Below are 18,328 nucleotides of genomic sequence, written 5' to 3'. Positions count from 1 at the left end.
TTTTGTTTTAATTTGTTTATTTTCCCCCAGCTGTACTCTACTTTCTTCTTCATTTTTACTATGGCTTCTTAGTAAATAATTTTTAATCTTATATCATTCTTGGATATTTGTTGATATAACAGATAATTAACGAGTAGTATCTCTACTAACCCAGGATATTTCTTGTTTGTGAGATGGTTGTTGAAAATTGTTGGGAGAGTCATGTTGGCTAATTTTAAAAATGATATTTAGCTTATAAAGTAATAATAATCTCTACTGCTATAATACGTTTTGAGGAAGCCAAAAATAAAGAATGAAAGTTTATGTACAAAGTAGAGAATATTATATCATGGGTGAGATTTTCGAATATGTATATGGTAGTTTATGGATTAAGTGTGAGGTTTAATTAAACCTTAAAAACTCATCGGTAACTTGTAAAACCAACCCAAATTAAAAGTATGTCCATCAGGCAAAATTTGTAAAAGTAATCTTCTTTTTACTCTTTTTTTATTTGAATTCCACATCGGAAATTACGTGGAACTGTCAATTTAATGAGGTGAGTAAGGCGCTCCGCACTGGAAATGGCTATAAAAACATCTCTTTCTGACAAGTTTACTTGAACATCCACACTGTGAACTCTTCCCCTCACTCTGTTTAGACCTCTCTAGCTCCCATGGCTTCTTCTGTGTGCTTTGGATTATGGGTTTCTCTTCTAATGCTTGGTTTTGCTTCTTCTGCTAAGTTCGACGAGCTTTTTCAGCCGAGTTGGGCTTTTGATCACTTCAATTACGAAGGAGATGTCCTCGAACTTAAACTTGACAATTACTCTGGTAAAAACCCATCCCATTTTTATGGCACTTTTCCTCATTCTCTCTACAATGCTTAATTTTGAAGTCGATTTCAGGAGCTGGGTTTTCATCTAAATCCAAATACATGTTTGGCAAAGTGACCATTCAAATCAAGCTTGTAGCTGGAGACTCTGCAGGAACTGTCACAGCATTTTATGTAAGTAAAAAAAACATAAACTTAACCAAATGAATGTTACATTGAAATGAAAACTTGTAGCGTTCTTATCTTGTTTTTCTGGTGTAGATGTCATCGGACGGTCCAAATCACAATGAGTTTGATTTTGAGTTTCTGGGCAACACAAGTGGAGAGCCATATACTGTACAGACCAACATTTATGTGAATGGTGTGGGAAATAGAGAGCAAAGATTGAAACTTTGGTTCGACCCAACTACAGATTTTCATTCCTACTCCATTTTTTGGAATCGCCGTCAAGTCATGTAAGCAACTCCTTCACTCCATTTACATTATTAGCTTAGCTTTTATTTCAAGCCACTGTTTTCATATATATATATGTATGTATGTATGTATTTTACTAAAAATGGGCATTGTAATGTAGATTTGACCCATCAGGAGAGTAGATATTGAATGAAATTTATAGAACAGAATAGATTTGTTTTAGAACAGGACATTACATGTGGAAGAAATGAATCCAAGCTTTCGTTAGAAAATGAGAAATAATTCAACCAGGAACATTCTTCATGTATTAGAATACCCATTTCGAGAATTATTATAAAAATGGCCATGTTTTTTTCTATAGTTTAAATACTAAACCAAACCTTGAAAAAGTTTGAAATTCAAAAACAAAAATGGAATAGACTCCAAATATTAGAAACCCACAAGATTTTAGCCTTTATGTGAATCAGTGCCCGTTAATGCGTGGCTCTGTACGAGCAGCTACCCGATCGGTGTCAATGGGCCAATGGCTCTGACAAAGCCATTGAGCCCTTCCAAACAAGGCACCACAATATTCCTCTTGGCCCCCTTTCTGATCACATGCATGTGCCATCAATTTGGCCCCATTTCAATTCATGAATTATTAAAACATTACTATTCTTTCAAAATGTTTTGTTTCTCTTGAATTTTGATATTTATTTATTTATTTAAGATTTGAAGCTTTGATATTTTTAATTAAGAATGAGTTGATGACTGTCACGACCCTCGACCCCCCTTATTTTAACTCTTATAGCCATTGTCGGCCTCCCTCCCAACAATTCTCGTTTCATAAAAATTTCTTCTTGTTCGTGTAGATTTCTCGTGGACGAAACCCCAGTTCGAGCCCACAAGAATATGGAAGACAAGGGTGTGCCATTTCCTCGAGACCAATCCATGGGAGTTTACAGCTCTATTTGGAACGCAGACGATTGGGCCACTCAGGGCGGCCGAGTTAAGACCGATTGGTTCCACTCCCCCTTTATTGCCTCTTATAAGGGCTTCCAAATCAACGCCTGCGAGTGCTCCTCCGCCACCGGAGCCACTGCCAACGCCACCTGTTGTAGCGGTAGCGGTAGCGGCGACAACGGCAAGAAGTTCTGGTGGGACGAGCCAGTGCTTTCAGAGTTGAATGTACATCAAAGCCATCAGTTGCTCTGGGTTCGGGCCAACCATATGATTTACGATTACTGTACTGATACTGCTAGATTTGCAGTTACGCCTGTTGAATGTATTCACCACCGCCGCTAGCGGCGGTGGCTATAGATTAGTGCTTTTGTTGGTCGTCGATGGTGTCTCTTTTGTGTAAAATAACATTAATTTTTTTTAAATTCCTTTTTCATATCTTGACGACGAATGGTGATAGTTGAATCCCTAGCAGATTTTGTCCATTTTAATTTGGTACTTATTTTTGTCAATCTAACGTTTTCTACTCTTAAAAAATGTTCTGCTTATAGCTTTTATTATTGTTAATTTGTTTAATCAAATCTATTATTATTATTTCGTTTAATCAAATCCATCTCATATTGATGTCTATTTATGGGTATATATGTTAATCTTATATTTTGTTTAATTGGTGTAAGTTAAGATATGATTCAAAAAATAAAATATGAATTAAAATTAACATAATCATATTTTTGTAAGCCATTTTTCTTTTATTTACATGAATTTAAAAAAGTCTTGAACATTTGTAAAATTATATACTCACGAACATTTGTAAGATTAACTTGTTTTTTTCTTTCTCACACACACACACACACATATATATATATATATATATATATATATATATATATATATATATATATATTCGTACAAATAAGTTACTTTTTTCTAGTTCTTGGTACAATACAAAGTTATATAAAATTATGAAGTTGGTGGAACCTATTCCCATTCAGCTAAAAAGCAAGCGAATGGCTACCCAATTGGAGTCCCATTATTATAAGGTATCACCTAAAGTATGGTCCATTATTATCGAAAAAGTATGGTCCCTTGTTGAATTATGGAGGTCCAAAAAAGTCTGCCTCGTACTTCTGAAATCAAACATTTGATAGAAGTTCTTCATTTTCGTACCTTCCACTTTATTAAGATTTTTTTAAAAAAAATAGTTCGTTAAACATTAGGATATCGTTTTATTTAACATTTGACATGTTACTAAATGATATACATACATATTATTTAAAAAAAATTCTAAAAAAATAATTGTGATAAAATTTACTCAAACTTTTTAAAATATAATTGTTTGAGGTTTTTGAACTTTGATTAAATTATTATTTTAGTGTTTGATATATCATTTTTTAAAATTAAAATAAAAATACCAAATTTTTTATTTTTCTATATTTGAAGGGCTAAAATAGTTATTTTAAACAAAGCCGAGATATTTTCCATAATTCACTCCTCTTGTTTACTGTTTGTAATTGGACTACTGAAAGAGAGCCCAATGGGCCATCTAACTATGTCAGCCAAGATCTATTTGGGCCTATATTTGGGCTTGATTAGGGCAACAAGAAAGCACACAATCAAGCCCGTTCTGAGGAAAAGGAAACCCATAGTCGTTCCCCCATTCATGGTTGATTTTTTTAAATGCCATTTTCATCCGGTTAAAATTAAAATAGTAATTTTAAAATTACAAAAACAACTTTAACTATTTTAAAATCACATTCAAACCCTAGCATACGTTCTAATTTTTTTTTTTTTTTAAAGTTTAAAGAGAGATTAAAAGATTTAACTTTATTTTAATTGAACGGGTATGTATCGATAATTTTTTTTAATGAGGAGATCTCTCGATCGAGACGTATGGATAATGTTTTCACCAATTGAGCCGAGCATGATGTCTCGGTCTAGTACTACAATTTTTTTTTTTTGACCCATTTAAAAATAATTAAAGCTATAATAGAAGTGGGTTAGGTTGGTAGGGTACTAGAAACGATGAGTGATATATTATAATTAGTTAGGTTATTAAATAAAGAACGGTATGTGAGACCGACCATAAATGATAAAATCTTGGGGAATTAAAAAAATCCAGCTGTGAAATTGTTCACATTTATTCACATAAATAAATAACCTCCAATAATCCCCAGCTGTATTCTTTTTTCTTTTCTACTACCAATTCCCACGCGGCTTTTTTCCCTTTTCCTTTTTATTTTCTTCCAATTTTTATTTCACTTTTTCTTTGCTTCCAACTTTGTATTCATTTTCAATCTTTTTTTTCTTTTTAATTCTTTTCTAATAAAAATAAAAAGATTTTGCTAAATAAATAAATAAATAAAATAAAATTTCTCCTTTTCTACTTTTTCTTTAGGAAAATTAACTTTTCACTTTAATAAAATAATGAAATGAGTACGGGATGAATATGGTTCCCAATAATAAAAGTTTGAGCTAAATGTTTTCACGTATTTCTATAATAATATAAAATTGTCAATTTTTTTATATAATTTTCATAATTTCTCTAATTGTATTTTAAAAAAATAATAATTAAAAGACAAAATTGAAAATTTGAAATGATAGGAGCAAAAATCCAAAAATTTAATAATAAACAGCTACTCTACTCCACGCGTATTGCTTTGGTTGTGAGTAAACAGGCTCACCAAATGAAGTAATGAAGGTCCCTATACCAATTATGATGCATACTTTTCTTCAAACTACTTTTAAAACATAAAAACAAAACCTAGAAGACAGGACCCACCTCCCCCAATGCTCAACATACAACACATACTTCACCAGCTCCAAACTTTCTGTATTTAACGCCCAAACCCTCCAATCCCCCCTCACATTCAAAATCCCATATTCATAAACCTCTTTAATTCAATTAAAGCTTCCTCATATCCAAATCCCATGCCCAAAATTTCCCTTCTTTGCCTCATTCTGGCCGAGATCTTGCTGATTCAAGCAATGGCTTCGACTGCCACAACCACGACTCGCCATGTGTCGGCGGCCCCGGAGCCATCGGAGACCGGCAACGTAGAAGGGCCTGGACTGGCGGAGGCGCCGGAGATCCGACGCCTGGGAAAGCACCACAGTGATAAGTCCGTGGCCGGCGGGGGAGTCATCATTGGCGGCCTTGTTACGGCAGTTTTTGCAGCTGTTTTTTGTTACATTCGGGTTACTAGAAAAAGAGATGGGGTTGATTCGGCTCATTGAGATTTTTTTTTTTTTAAATATTTTTATTACTGATATTGAAGTGAATAGTGAAGTGGGTTAGTTTTTGGTTATAAAATCTCTTGTGAGAATATTCTAATTCGTTTTGTAAAGCAAAAGTTTCATTCGTTTTGAAGCCTAAAAACGCCGAAAAATTTTGAGCATTTGGAGGCCAATGGGTAAATGTTCATTCGAATGGTGGCATGCACCCATCTACTTCGCCGTCTCTGTAGTCTTAGCCTTCTTCGCCATCTCCACAGCTCTGAACTCCACGGCTACTTCCCACTCTGCAACTCCGCCGATCAAAGCCGTCGCCGACGAACTCTCCATAAACGCATCAAGAGCCTTAAGAAGAGCCGGTTTCAACACCATTGCCACGCTCCTTCAGGTCTCCCCTGAACACTTCTTCTCCCCTCAGAACTCCACCATTTTCGCCATTAAAGATTCCGCCATCTCCAACACCTCTCTACCACCATGGCTCCTCAAGAATCTTGTTCAATACCACACTTCTCCTTCTAAGCTTTCTATGGCTGACTTGTTAAAGAAGCCTCAAGGGGTCTGTCTCCCGACCCTTTTGGCGCCAAAGAAAATTGCTATTACTAGAATGGATTCCACTGCTAGATTGGTTGAGATCAATCATGTTCTTGTTACAGACCCTGATATTTTTCTTGGTGGAAATGTTTCCATTCATGGCGTTCTTGGGCCATTTTCTCCTTTGGATCCTCTCGATGTTCATCAGGGATGGAGCTTTATTCAAGCGCCGTTCTGTGATTCAACCGCTACTTTAATTTCAGATTCTCTTGAAAACAAGAAGGGGGTTGAAGTTGAATGGAGAAGAATCATACGGTGGCTCAGTGCAAATGGGTTTGTTTCTTATGCAATCGGATTGCAATCCGTTCTCGAAGGGATTCTTCAAGATTTCGAAGGGTTGAGATCGATTACCGTTTTTGCACCGCCGAATTTGGCCTCTGTGGCATCTTCATCGCCTGTTCTGACGCGAGCAGTGAGGCTTCACATTGTTCCTCGAATGGTTACATACAAATTCCTCGCTTCGTTGCCGGCCAGAACTTCGTTCAAGACGCTCGTCTCCGGCCAAGATCTTCAGGTCCTCGGCGGTGTTCGGGTTCCGAGAGGAACGGTGGTCGTTAATGGCGTGGAGATTGTCTCGCCGGAGATTTTCCGGTCAAGGAACTGTGTGATCCATGGGATTTCCCGGTCGCTTGAGACCGCCAGTTTACCTCATTTATCAAGGTGACATCTGTTCTGATTCAGAATTCAGAATTCAGATTTTATTGACATGATGAAGAATATACAAATACATAGGAAGGAAATTCTGACCTGCAAGTTCTGTACATTAGGTTTTCGTTTCGGAAAAGAATAAAACAAATTGAAATCGAAAAAGGAGATTAAGAAATCGAACGAACGTTCTATGGAGAAATTCTTTTCATTAGAATGCGAGTCATTTTCAACCCTGTTAGCGTCACATTGATCGAATTTACAAATCGCGATTTAGTAAACAAACCTACAATCTCCCTAACTTCAGCATCTCCACATTCCTCCACGACGATCACACAGGCGCCATTCGGACGAACAGCTCTCTCCATTTCCGAGACAAATTGAGACGGAAACAAGGCCTCAGACAAATGAGGAGTAAACGCTAAATCAAAAACATGATCAAAAAAGGGCAAATTATGTGGATCAGCACGACTGACCAAGGGCGGTGAATCGACCAATTCGATGCCGGTGACATCGAGGACTCCTATCTGAGAGAGCGCCATGACCTCGTGGCCTGCTCCGGCAGAAATACAGACGACTTTGGTGTGGTTATGGAGAAGCCCTAGATCGCGAATGGTGTGGAAGAATTGGACGAATGAGGAGACCTTTTTCTGCCAATCTTTGGTGGACCAGAGGCGCTTGTTCTTCTTGTCGACGGAAACGAGCTCGCGAGGAGTGGAATCGCAGGAGGATTTGGGGAATCTGAGATGGGGTTTTGAAGGGGAATTTGGGGGAACGCAGGTTTCCGGGGTTTGGAGGAAGAGCAAGAGGAGGATGAATGTGGCTATGGCAACGAAAGCAAGTGAGAGCCTGTTGAGAAAAAGGCGTACGTGCCGTTCCATTGTTGATTTCCGATCGAAGATTGTCTTCCTCTTCGTGTTTTTGTCCTTGGTTGTAGATAAAAGAAAGAGCAAACTATCTATTATTTTAATTTAAACACGCGAACCATAGAACCACATGTTCGTTTAAAATCAAACTACGACCAAATACTATTCAATAAGGCTCATGTATAGACCAAACCTTATTCAATAAGCCTCGTATATAGACCGAACCCTGATCAACAAAACTCATGTATAGACCGAACCTTGTCCAATAAAGCTCACGTATAGCCATGCATAGATTTGAATCTCTCAAACAAGATTCAAAGGTCTCTTTGTCTTTAATAATGACAACAAAATTCAAATAGAGAGTAGATGCATGTTTAACATTAAATGTTAGTCTGAAGAACATCACATTAATTTGTTATTCTCTTCAACAATCATCTCAACAGGTTAAACTGGAAAGTACATTCTAAATATCAAATAGCATAAATCAGCAGAAATATAATATGAATAAATGTGAAGTTCAACATCAACAATATTGATAAATCATATGGAAAGACCTTTCCTTTCTGCTATCTACCTTCTTGTAAGGTGACTGTCAACTCATTATGGGAGAAAGTTTCTGGTTTGGTGGAGGAAGAAGCTCTGCTTGAGGGGCATCGTCGCACGACGAATGCCGGTGGTTTCGGAGATGGAAGAGTTGCAGTTTCGCTGCCGAGCATGAAGACCACATTTGACATGGTGGGTCGATCCCATGGATCTTCCTGCACGCACAACAGCCCCACGTTTAAACATTTCAAATATTCTTCTCTTTTGCAATTCTCACTCAGCGTTGGCTCCATTAATTCCAAGCCTTCGTCTTTCATCCATAAATCCCAAGCCTGAGAACAACGTAAAGACTCAGATTGTTGAATCTGGGATGTGCTCAAGAAGTGCTGATATTCAGAAAGTTAACTTACATAGCCTAGAAGACTCAAAGCTTTCTCTGAGTGATAGAATCCTGTGTTCCTTTTTCCACTAATGATCTCGACTACGACTACACCGAAGCTAAAGACATCAGATTTTACAGAAAATATGCCATCCAATGCGTATTCCGGTGACATATAACCACTGTTAACAAACAGAAAAATCAAGGAAATTATGTGACATTATACTATGAATATGGTTTTTGATGATTTTTATTGCATGAGACTTACTAAGTCCCTACCACCCTTCTGGTATTCGTCGCAGTTTCTTTCCCTCCAAATATCCTCGCCAAGCCAAAGTCAGATATTTTGGGATTCATCTCCTCATCTAGAAGAATGTTGCTCGTCTTCAAATCCCTATGAATAATCCTCAACCTCGAATCTTGATGTAGATAAAGAAGGCCACGAGCGATTCCCAAAATGACATTGAAGCGCACGTCCCAATCCAATGCCACACTCAGCTTTTGATCTGGCAAAAAGTAGAGTAAATCCAGAATTCAGCATATAAATGATCAAGAAAAATAAGAGAATTAAGGAAAGATAATGGTGACAAACCGAATATAAAGGCGTCTAAGCTTTTGTTTGGCATGTATTCATAAAGCAACATCTTTTCATCTCCTTCAACACAGTAGCCCAAAAGTCTAACGAGATTTCGATGCTGAAGTTTCGCAATTAACAAAACCTCGTTCTTAAACTCCTCAAAGCCTTGTCCTGAACCTCTCGAGAGCCTCTTTACAGCAATCTCCTGCCCACTAGGAAACTTGCCCTGAAAATGCAGTGATTCCAATCTATTCTTAAACCATGGCATGCGTAAAACGACCATCGATGTGTTTCAAGGATCTGTACCTTGTAAACTGGCCCAAAACCTCCCTGTCCAAGCTTATTTGCATTTGAGAAATTCCCTGTCGCAATTAGAATTGTTTCCAAATCAAAAAATGGAATGTCTATTCCATTTGTATCATCTTCCTTGAACCGACCCGATTCAATCATGTCTTTCACACGTCTCTCGTTGTCATACAAGTGAAGTATTAGATCTTTTTGGCTGTTTCCCCTGCTTTCTGAGTCCAAAGAGGATTGACTGTATTTAGATTTAAAGGAAAGAGATGAAATAGAGAGAAAATTATTCAGTGTATAAGCGGCTGTATTAAATTGGACTTGAAATTACCTTGTCTTTCAATGAGCCCAGTTTTGGAGAAGTAAATATAAAACCCAGTACATGAGAGAATAATCAGAAGGACTATACATATGGTTGTTGCAACAATAATCACAGAGAAGCTCGTTTTGCCTCTTCCATCCTTTCCTTTGTTGTGATCTATGGAAACATCAATAAGGGACTCTTGGTATAAGAAAATTTTATGTAGCTAATGGTTCCCAGCATCAATGCCATTACGAATGAACATAACCAGAAACATTATATGCAATGATTCTAACCTGTGGTGCAATTCAAGCTCCAGCCATTCCAATGGAAGTTTGTAATGCAAAGGCATCTTTTCTTTCCATCTTTACTCATGTTGCAAGTTGAGTAAGGCCAGTCTTTGCAGTCTGTAGTTGAAGAACAAGTTGGCTCTAATGGAGGCTCCCAACTGATTTCAACTTCATTGCTGGTTTTCAGAGAAAAAATCTCTGGATTGGTCTCCTTAAAGTTGCACCAGCTGGTTACATGGAAAGGAGACGACTGGTTCAGCTGAAGGGCTTTGTTTATCCAATTTTTATCACCACAATCACCAGCTTCCTTGGTTTGAATGATAAATTTCCGCGCTTCTGAATCAATGAATTTAACCTTGTACGTTCCACCTGCTGCTTCAAAGTTAACCTGGCCAGTAGCCACATTGCAGTTAAAATTGAAGTACATTGGGTCACCACATTCAGGTCCTGTGCTAAGCGGATAAGGAATGAGGTTTGTACCACATGTTCCACAATTTCTGACAGTCAACTCTGCAGAAGTGCATACTCCAGAACTTTAAAAACACAACTGAAAAACTCATCATTTTGAAAGACATACACAAACGTACCTAGATCTCGAACTGCTACTCGAACGTTGAGGTCACGGCCATTATCAAATTCATCCTGAAGATTGTTGAGATCTCCAGACCAAATCCAACAAGCAGAATTATCAATCCCACCCTGCCTAGTGATATTAGCTTCAAAATATGAGTAAGCCTGACACCGGCAGTTGTTAAGGCACTCCAATTTGCAATCAAAGACATCCTTTGCATTAAACTGGAAGTCAGGGTTTCCAGCTTTCATCATCTTTAGACTCAAAAAAGTGTCACTTTCATTGTCGACACTGCATATTGGTGATTTCCTGATGCATCCACCAGAATAATCTCCAATATTCCAACTCTCTAGAGAGGTGGGCTCAAAACCAGGCAGGCATTTGCAAGCCATACCACCCTCGCTATTACAGCTAGCAAAATCGCCACACGCATTATACACACTGCATCTATCTCTCGGCTCTGCCCAAATCTGAGACCAGACTTTGTGATCATCCCAGTTTAGATATAGAAGCTGACCTGAGCTGTTCAATACTAACCTTGTATCACTATACAATGATGATGTGAGATGTGGCACGGAGAAGTTTGGGACAGTTTTCGATGAGAAATTTGACAAAAGGTATAACAATGCAGCAGGCATCTTATCAGTGGTAATAAACTTACCTGAAACTCCACTTTTCCAGTATTTAACTGATCTCTTCCAAATGACATATTGACTTCCATCTTGATCTAGCTGAAAAGTGAAGTTCCCTTGAGCCGGATCATCATAGTTCTTCCATGAAGTCAGCACTAAGTTGTCATCCATTACCATGCCAGGAAGAAATGTATCAGTTGGGTAATCAAAACTCTGCCAAAGGATGTGCTCAGACAAGTCTTCCTGATCTACATAGCTCAAAACCAGATTTCCATTATCCATTAGCTTCAGGGTCCTCTGATCGAGTACAGAACTTCCAATGTTTGTTGACCAATAAAGATTCTGATTTCCATTATATACTTTGAGGTTGCCATCATCCTCAATCTTCAAGACACCATCTGAACCAGCAAGTGGCCTGTCTCGATTGGCAACCCAAACAACCGTACTTGGATTTGATTTGTAATACCATATTCCCAAGTATCTTCTGCCATCAGAGCTGCCATACGGCGTAAAAAAACCAAGTTCGAATCTGGATCCTGCGGATACAAGAGTATCCCCTCGCTCATCAGTTATGCAACTCTTAAACTCTAAGATATCTTTAGCAAAACAATTAACGACAGAAATTAAGAACACAAATGAGTACAAAAGAAAATAAGACATCAACTCCTCTGCAAACCAGCTGCTGATGACCAAGTTCTTGACACTTCTTCTTTTGGCCACCAATTCACTACTTCTGCTATGCAATAAACATGTTCCCTCTCCTCTATTTCCTTCATCCATTTGTTCTCGTAATTTTCAAAATAGAAGTGACCATATGAATAACGAAAAAGATCATACTCGTGAGGAACACCTTTCTTTTTGGTTTCAACAACAATACAAAAATGTCGCTTTCCCACCTGACCCACATGATCAAGCCATTTACCAATAAACACTGTGCATGATTTTGCAATTATAATAATAGTGTAAAAAAAATACCAACCAAGTGAATGATTATATAAATAATTCAAACATGAATGTCTAAAATAGAAGTTCGTTTGGAATAAATGACACATATCCTTCAAAGAAAGCCATTTTTTCAGAGTGAAATTCACAAGAAAATATTCATTCTTGGTTCAGATTCTAAACCCAGATATTGAGCAATTGTAATCTAAACAGCACTAATGTACAACTTTTTCCCCCCACTTGCAAGTGCAAATTGATAATCAGAAAGTGTAATTGGGTGTTTGTGTTTGTCTAAGCTGAATTATTGGAAGGAAAATTGGGCAACCAAGGTCAAGATTCACTGTTCTTGTCAATTTCACCTTTCCATTAGTGGACCCATTACTCTATAAACTTTTTCTCCTCATCTTTATGAGAGAGAGAGAGAGAGACTAAAGGCGTAGCCTACACAATTTGATCAACCCTAACTTTGCTTTCATCTTCATTTGGGCGGGCGATTCTAATGCATTAAAATCGTCTCCATCTTTCACTTTTTTTAAAAATCGAAGAAGAGAGGCCCACACAGAAGACTTTCGTCGATTGCACGTTCTTTAATGGCACAGATGGTGCGATTCTATAGCCTGAGACAAAGCAAAGCCATCGAGCAGTACAATTCACAAAAGAGTCAAATCCCCAATTTACAGAACCCTAGGCAGGCTCTCCGAAATTTCGCAGAAGACTAGAAGTGGAAGTTAAGCAACTATGGACTACAAACAAAAGACGTTGAAAAGAAACGAACACATACCGATGATCCACACCCTTCTGCTTTCTGATACCCCATTTTTGACATTCACTTCACTTCTGCAACTTCCACTGTGGAAACGATGACGTCAGCAGACGAGAGTATGAGCAACGACAATCAATTATACAAATTTCGCGGTTTCAAATTTAAATTTGTTAATTAGGGAAATAGTCAATTTTAAGAATTAATTATTTTCTATTGGTATTATAATATAATAAAATTTTTGAAATTAATTTCATTTACCAACCTCACATTTTATTCTCCAATATTGTTTTTGATATCATAAACAAAACCTTAAATTAAATTAAACCGCTAGTAGAGTACGAGAGAGAAAAGATACATAGAAAATTATATTTATTTAATTTTAAATTTTAGTTTTAATAATAAAAAATATATAATAACACTATCAAAGATGGATTAAATTAAAATTTCATAGACCAAATAAATCTATTTTATATTATGATTTATTTATTAAATGTCAAAATATGTTGTCTTTGAAAAATATGATTTTTTATTTTTTGTTATATATATATATTTCCATTGGTTTTATAATTTCATGTTCTTATCCAAGAAGAAAAAAATATGTTGCGATCCACAAATGAGGAATCCGTATAAAAATTTCATATAAAATTTGCATTTTTATTGGCCACACGAATGAAAAATAATAATTTTTTACGGAAAAAAAAGAAAATATAATGAATTTTAGGTGTAAAATAGAGGTGGAGGCGGGAAGCTTTGCGGCTAATTCAAGGCAAAGGAGGACCATCAAATCAAATTAGGGAGAGAAGGAAACGGTAAGCTGTTCTAAATTCTTTCGGCTCTTGTTGATCTGTGGACTAGAATTTTGTTTGATTAGGGAATAATTAAAGTTAATTACGTGTGTTAGTGATGAATTTTGTTTGCCGACAGGAATCAAATTCCAATTTCTTCTTCCTTCACCGATTGTTTTATTATTCCCTCTAATTTGTCCTTAATTCTTGTCTCCTTTTCTGTAATTTTAACGGAATTAGTTTCCAGAAAATATGATTAGAAATCTGTGGCCGTCGATTTTTGCTCTTAAATCATGGTTGAAAGCGTAGGGTATCGTTCATGTACTGTCAGTCGAGCGTTGATTGCGACAATATAAACCTAAGGGGGCCTTCATTTTCATTGCCTGAATAAACAGGAGAAGGGCCTTCTTTCTCTTCCATGAGATTGAAGTTTCTTTCATGATTATGTTGGGTCAGAAAGGTTAGATCATCAATTCTTCCATTTCTTTCATGATTTTGTTGGATTGTAACTCTTCGTTTAAGCTGAATCGCCGCGATAGAAGTCGCTGAAATTTTGTTGTTGTTATTGCCTGAATTGTTATATCGGATTTGGAAAGATAATCATTTGCCGTATCATCTTTAGATTGTTCTACATGTGGATGGTTGTTCATATCATATATGAATCTGTATTTATGTGTTCTTCTGGTTGTTTATCAGGTCTGCATCTCTTCTACATGTATTGGTTCAGGTTCCCTTAGTGGGCAAAAAAATTCTCTTCACTCTGGCAGCTGCAACTAGCTCGAATTCTTCTCGCACCTTCAAATGGGTGTGGGATAATGGAGTGATATCTCTTGGTGTTTTGAGGAAGTCAAGATCATCATACATTTGGAGATTGTGTCGTGTTTTAGAGGGTCTGTCACTCGATTATGGTTAAGGTTATTATTGCCTAAAAACTATTGAACTATCCATATAATTGTCTGCTGTTCATCCTTGTCGTCTTGTAAAGATTAAGATTAGACCTTTGTTTTAGGCTTGTCATTAACGAGCAAGTCGGTTATCGATTAGCGTTTTGTACACCAAATCTAGGCTGTCTGTGGATGTAGTTTTCAGTTGGTTCTCTACAATGGTTAGGTTTTCTTGTTTCCATGCTCACGTCCATAACCACAAACTAAAGGTAAATGGGAAGATCACTTCTGGAATTGATCGATATCGCCTTCTATTAATACAGGTTGTATATACTTGATTTCATCTGTCCGTGTCATATACAGAAAACGGGCCAACTGTCTGCTGAGGCAATGCATAAATCACTTGAAGATCTTTCTCGAAGTAAGGTCCCGAAGGATTCCCCTCGGAGTACAGGTCCTGATCAATTATTGATAAAAACAGAGAATGCCAAACAAGATACTAACAGAGCAGATCACATGGCTTCCATCATTGAGAATAGCAGATTGGCTAGTGAGACGACGGATGGTCTTAAGAAAAGTCGGTCCCTAGGAAGCATGCCATATGGTGATGGTTCAGCTGCTGTAGACAATGATAGTGAAGATGGCAGAGTATTTTCCTGTAACAGTTCCCAATTTAAGCTTGAAATTTCAGATTCTGGGAAGGCTCAAGGACTAAGCATGTCCGATCGGTTTAAAGACATCGTAGCCCCAGACTCTCTTTGTGCAAGTTCTGGTCCTGTTATTACTAAAGAAATCTTCTCTACTGATGACACAGCACATAGAGAAATGGAAGGTGATGAAAATGCTGGTTCGTCGTTATTTTGCGATGGTGATACTGGGAGTCATACACCAGGCACCACACAAATGATTGTAAAATCATGTTCAATGCCGAACTTTGATGCCTCATCACCTGTTTCTGGTGGTTCTCCTTCTAACGATTTCCTACCTCCATCGAGATCTTCCGAAGATCTCCAACTCTTGGATCCACGGCATGGAGAGATGTCACTTCATGAGATGGAAATGCCGGTAAATGGATGCGAATCAGGAGAAGATATTGTAGATGAGAATCAGGAGACTGAGAAAATTGATTATGAAAATTTTTTGGATGATGGGAATGATTCATACCACGATGTAATGCGGGACTGGAGAACATCGGTTGTAGATGAGGTAAACCCAAGGGAAACTCTAGACGAAGAATCCGTGGTACAGCATTTCATTGAATTGCCAGGGAACGACTTCAAGTTTAAGCGTATCGAGGAGTGGGTCAGTGATCTTCAACTTTGTAGCCCGCCTGTGGAAACAACTGAAGTCTATGAATCGGATGCTAATGAAGTGAAAAGAGATTCTAGTATCGAAACTGGTTCCAGTGCTGGACGAATCGATTCCAAAGCAACTGCAGGCATGGAAGCTGCTAAGAGATATATATCTTCGATGTCTGCAGCAGCCTCTACTGCGCAGTTGGCAAACCATGGATTGGTTGTGATCCCATTTCTTAGTGCATTCGTAAGCTTAAAGGTGCTCAATCTATCAGCAAATTCCATAGGTTTGTAAGCTTAAGCTCTGCTGTCCAGAATTGATTTCTTTCTTGATATTTTATGTTGATCAGTTATATACATCATCTTTATAGGAAAGATCACTGCCGGTGCTCTACCACGGGGTTTACATAGCCTGAATTTGTCTAGAAATAACATCTCAACCATTGAAGGATTAAGAGAACTGACACGACTCCGGGTGCTGGATTTGAGCTATAACCGAATAAGCCGAATTGGACACGGTACGTTTCCCAGATTCCAAACTTCATTTTGTTTGCAGACTGAAAAAGTTATGTTAGTCTTGCCTCTGATCTCTCCTTTTAACATATTGATGAAGGCTTGGCTTCCTGCTCGTCGTTGAAGGAGTTGTATTTAGCTGGAAATAAAATTAGCGAGGTAGAGGGTCTTCATCGGCTCTTAAAACTGTGCATACTCGACGTGTGCTTTAACAAGATCTCAACAACCAAGAGTCTCGGCCAACTCGCTGCCAACTACAATTCTTTGCAGGTCATCAGCTTGGGAGGCAACCCAGCACAGAAGAATGTTGGAGATGACCAGCTGAAGAAACACCTGCAGGGCCTTCTTCCACATCTCGTTTACTACAACCGGCGGCCCACCAAAGGCAGTACCCTGAAGGATGGTGCCGAAAGGTCAGTCCGCCTAGGCATAAGTGGCCATCAGTTCGAGCATGGCTCTAGACTAGACCACAAGGGCACGAGGAAGACCACTCACAGCCACAGAGGTCAGGGGTTAGTCTTGCCTAGACGATCCAAGCTTCGGCAAGGACATGCCCCTGCCCTGCCCCCTTCTGGAAGTAAAGTAGACGGTAGTAGTCGATATCACCATCATTTTGACATCAGCAACAGGCAGCTCGAGTATAAATCAAACTCCCGTATGCGGCGGAGTCGAAGTGAGGGAACCTTGGCACATCTTTGAGTTATTATTCATTACTTTTCTCACTGAATGAGTTTTGTGGTCGGTGTCTTTTGAACTATGTTGTTTAGTATTGAATAATCTCTCAAATCCAATGACATCAAAGTTTTATTTTACATAATGATGATCTAATGGATTTACTTCATTTGAGTTTCCAGAGGATTGCTCAAAACTTCAAGAGTAGGAACAGAAAAAACACTAGATGAACATGCAAAACATATGTACTATTTATACGAAAAGATGTGTAGAACTTTTTGTTCTTCAAACAAAAGATGCGTAAAATTTTCAAGAAAACAGCCCGCCACAAGATTAAGGGACATAATTCCAAGAACTCGAACCTTTGATCTTCTCGTCAGCATCGTGATACTCCTGCTTGTCCTCACGCACATAATTTCAAGAACTTGAGATTCGATCAAGTTCATCATCTACCCCACAAGTACTCTTCGTCGAGTCACTGGTGCTTCCCTCATGATCAGCATCCAGATATCTGAGGATCACCACCGGGCATACACAATGGTGAACGCAGTAGTGACTGACACTGCCAAGTCGGCCCTTAGTGGCTCGCTTGGAGGCGCCAATGCCACGGCTCCCCATAATAACAGCGCTGAGCCCTAGTCTTTTAACCTCCAAGCACAGCCTTTCTTTCATGTCGTGATCTTTGACTATGTGAATCTTGAAAGGAATATTGGCCTCCACTAAAGGTTGAGCCAATTCAGTAGCCTTGGCTGTCGTGAGGTCGTCAAAATCCATCTCGGGCTTTAGTTGCGATTCCTCATCGCTATTCTTTTGTGGAAGGTCAATCGATCCCCAGTCCGCTCCATAGAGAACGCTGGTGGATTGCACGTGAAGAAAAAACACCAAATCGCCGGGACGGAGATAGTTCTGAACGGCCCAACGGACGGCGTATGTACTCTCATCGCTCAAATCAATAGCGATTGCGATTTTCCGCTGGCAATCCGATGGAAGGGTCCTCGGCGACGGCGGTTGTGTTTGACCGATGGCACTAGGTTTCACGCCGTGGATAGCAACAGATTTGGAGCCTGATTGCGTAGGCTGAAGACTCATGCTGGAAAATGTGGAATTACGGATGAAATATGCAAGAAAAATGCAGGAGGAAGATGGCAAATAACCTGCAAACTGGAATTGGTTATATAGGCGTTGGGAACTAACCCACCATTTCTTGATCTTCTACTGCGACTGATCATTATTTCCCGCCAACAACAAAAATAATAATAGAAAAAGGAAAAGGAAAAAAAAAAAAAAACGCCGCTGCCGGGGATCGAACCCGGGTCACCCGCGTGACAGGCGGGAATACTTACCACTATACTACAACGACCATGTTGTTAAGCATTTTTCATTTTTAATAT

The 18,328-nt window shown here is 38.5% G+C and overlaps 6 protein-coding genes and 1 non-coding gene across 9 annotated transcripts; 3 read left to right on the top strand and 4 right to left on the bottom strand.

The window, feature by feature from the left end:
- Window positions 1-512: 512 nt before the first annotated feature.
- On the top strand, window positions 513-2,601 carry LOC111468264 (xyloglucan endotransglucosylase/hydrolase protein 9-like). The gene is made up of 4 exons (XM_023113428.1): window positions 513-809; window positions 884-984; window positions 1,072-1,265; window positions 2,076-2,601. Exons 1-4 carry the CDS (start codon window positions 653-655, stop codon window positions 2,506-2,508), a joined length of 885 nt encoding a protein of 294 aa, XP_022969196.1. The 5' UTR covers window positions 513-652; the 3' UTR covers window positions 2,509-2,601.
- A 2,397-nt stretch (window positions 2,602-4,998) lies between these two features.
- LOC111468229 (fasciclin-like arabinogalactan protein 21) lies at window positions 4,999-6,837 on the top strand. The gene has a single exon (XM_023113380.1). The coding sequence runs from the start codon at window positions 5,570-5,572 to the stop codon at window positions 6,647-6,649; it is 1,080 nt and encodes a 359-aa protein (XP_022969148.1). The 5' UTR covers window positions 4,999-5,569; the 3' UTR covers window positions 6,650-6,837.
- LOC111468306 lies at window positions 6,782-7,559 on the bottom strand. Its single transcript, XM_023113481.1, has one exon. The coding sequence runs from the start codon at window positions 7,509-7,511 to the stop codon at window positions 6,822-6,824; it is 690 nt and encodes a 229-aa protein (XP_022969249.1). The 5' UTR covers window positions 7,512-7,559; the 3' UTR covers window positions 6,782-6,821.
- Window positions 7,560-7,894: 335 nt separating this feature from the next.
- LOC111468103 (G-type lectin S-receptor-like serine/threonine-protein kinase At4g03230) lies at window positions 7,895-12,044 on the bottom strand. Of its 2 annotated transcripts, XM_023113169.1 has the most exons (8): window positions 10,468-12,031; window positions 9,887-10,390; window positions 9,621-9,767; window positions 9,302-9,513; window positions 9,011-9,221; window positions 8,687-8,924; window positions 8,450-8,600; window positions 7,895-8,371 (listed from the first exon to the last, which is right to left on the bottom strand). In XM_023113169.1, the coding sequence occupies exons 1-8, from the start codon at window positions 11,861-11,863 to the stop codon at window positions 8,063-8,065; spliced, it is 3,168 nt and encodes a 1,055-aa protein (XP_022968937.1). In that variant the 5' UTR covers window positions 11,864-12,031; the 3' UTR covers window positions 7,895-8,062. The 2 variants fall into 2 exon arrangements, with proteins under 2 accessions (XP_022968937.1, XP_022968939.1); XM_023113171.1 differs by lacking the exon at window positions 7,895-8,371 and having other exon boundaries at window positions 8,456-8,600; window positions 8,698-8,924; window positions 10,468-12,044.
- Window positions 12,045-13,405: 1,361 nt separating this feature from the next.
- LOC111468144 lies at window positions 13,406-17,079 on the top strand. 2 transcript variants are annotated; one of them, XM_023113257.1, is made up of 5 exons: window positions 13,406-13,597; window positions 14,270-14,726; window positions 14,821-16,039; window positions 16,124-16,270; window positions 16,366-17,079. In XM_023113257.1, exons 2-5 carry the CDS (start codon window positions 14,676-14,678, stop codon window positions 16,962-16,964), a joined length of 2,016 nt encoding a protein of 671 aa, XP_022969025.1. In that variant the 5' UTR covers window positions 13,406-13,597; window positions 14,270-14,675; the 3' UTR covers window positions 16,965-17,079. The 2 variants fall into 2 exon arrangements, with proteins under 2 accessions (XP_022969025.1, XP_022969024.1); XM_023113256.1 differs by lacking the exon at window positions 13,406-13,597 and adding an exon at window positions 13,611-14,033.
- A 90-nt stretch (window positions 17,080-17,169) lies between these two features.
- On the bottom strand, window positions 17,170-18,251 carry LOC111468312 (universal stress protein PHOS32-like). The gene has a single exon (XM_023113486.1). It carries the CDS (start codon window positions 18,024-18,026, stop codon window positions 17,355-17,357), a length of 672 nt encoding a protein of 223 aa, XP_022969254.1. The 5' UTR covers window positions 18,027-18,251; the 3' UTR covers window positions 17,170-17,354.
- On the bottom strand, window positions 18,226-18,297 carry TRNAD-GUC. The gene has a single exon. It is a non-coding gene; the product is annotated as a tRNA-Asp (tRNA).
- Between the last annotated feature and the right edge of the window lie 31 nt (window positions 18,298-18,328).

This window comes from Cucurbita maxima, unplaced genomic scaffold, assembly GCF_002738345.1.
Source record: "Cucurbita maxima cultivar Rimu unplaced genomic scaffold, Cmax_1.0 Cma_Scf00036, whole genome shotgun sequence".
In the NCBI taxonomy this organism is placed as follows: Eukaryota; Viridiplantae; Streptophyta; class Magnoliopsida; order Cucurbitales; family Cucurbitaceae; genus Cucurbita; species Cucurbita maxima.
This window is presented reverse-complemented; position numbering and strand designations above follow the sequence as displayed.

Bases quoted from the DNA above. Each gene is read 5' to 3' on its own strand.
- LOC111468306 (XM_023113481.1), bottom strand. From the start codon at position 7,511: ATGGAACGGCACGTACGCCTTTTTCTCAACAGGCTCTCACTTGCTTTC.
- LOC111468229 (XM_023113380.1), top strand. From the start codon at position 5,570: ATGGGTAAATGTTCATTCGAATGGTGGCATGCACCCATCTACTTCGCC.
- LOC111468264 (XM_023113428.1), top strand. From the start codon at position 653: ATGGCTTCTTCTGTGTGCTTTGGATTATGGGTTTCTCTTCTAATGCTT. The intron at 810-883 runs GTAAAAACCCAT...AGTCGATTTCAG, and splicing joins TAAACTTGACAATTACTCTG to GAGCTGGGTTTTCATCTAAA. The intron at 1,266-2,075 runs GTAAGCAACTCC...TTGTTCGTGTAG, and splicing joins TGGAATCGCCGTCAAGTCAT to ATTTCTCGTGGACGAAACCC.
- LOC111468103 (XM_023113169.1), bottom strand. From the start codon at position 11,863: ATGGATGAAGGAAATAGAGGAGAGGGAACATGTTTATTGCATAGCAGA. The intron at 10,391-10,467 runs GTACGTTTGTGT...GCACTTCTGCAG, and splicing joins AGTAGCAGTTCGAGATCTAG to AGTTGACTGTCAGAAATTGT. The intron at 8,372-8,449 runs GTAAGTTAACTT...CGTTGTTCTCAG, and splicing joins CTTTGAGTCTTCTAGGCTAT to GCTTGGGATTTATGGATGAA.
- LOC111468312 (XM_023113486.1), bottom strand. From the start codon at position 18,026: ATGAGTCTTCAGCCTACGCAATCAGGCTCCAAATCTGTTGCTATCCAC.
- LOC111468144 (XM_023113257.1), top strand. From the start codon at position 14,676: ATGGTTAGGTTTTCTTGTTTCCATGCTCACGTCCATAACCACAAACTA. The intron at 14,727-14,820 runs GTAAATGGGAAG...TGTCATATACAG, and splicing joins TCCATAACCACAAACTAAAG to AAAACGGGCCAACTGTCTGC. The intron at 16,040-16,123 runs GTTTGTAAGCTT...TCATCTTTATAG, and splicing joins TCTATCAGCAAATTCCATAG to GAAAGATCACTGCCGGTGCT.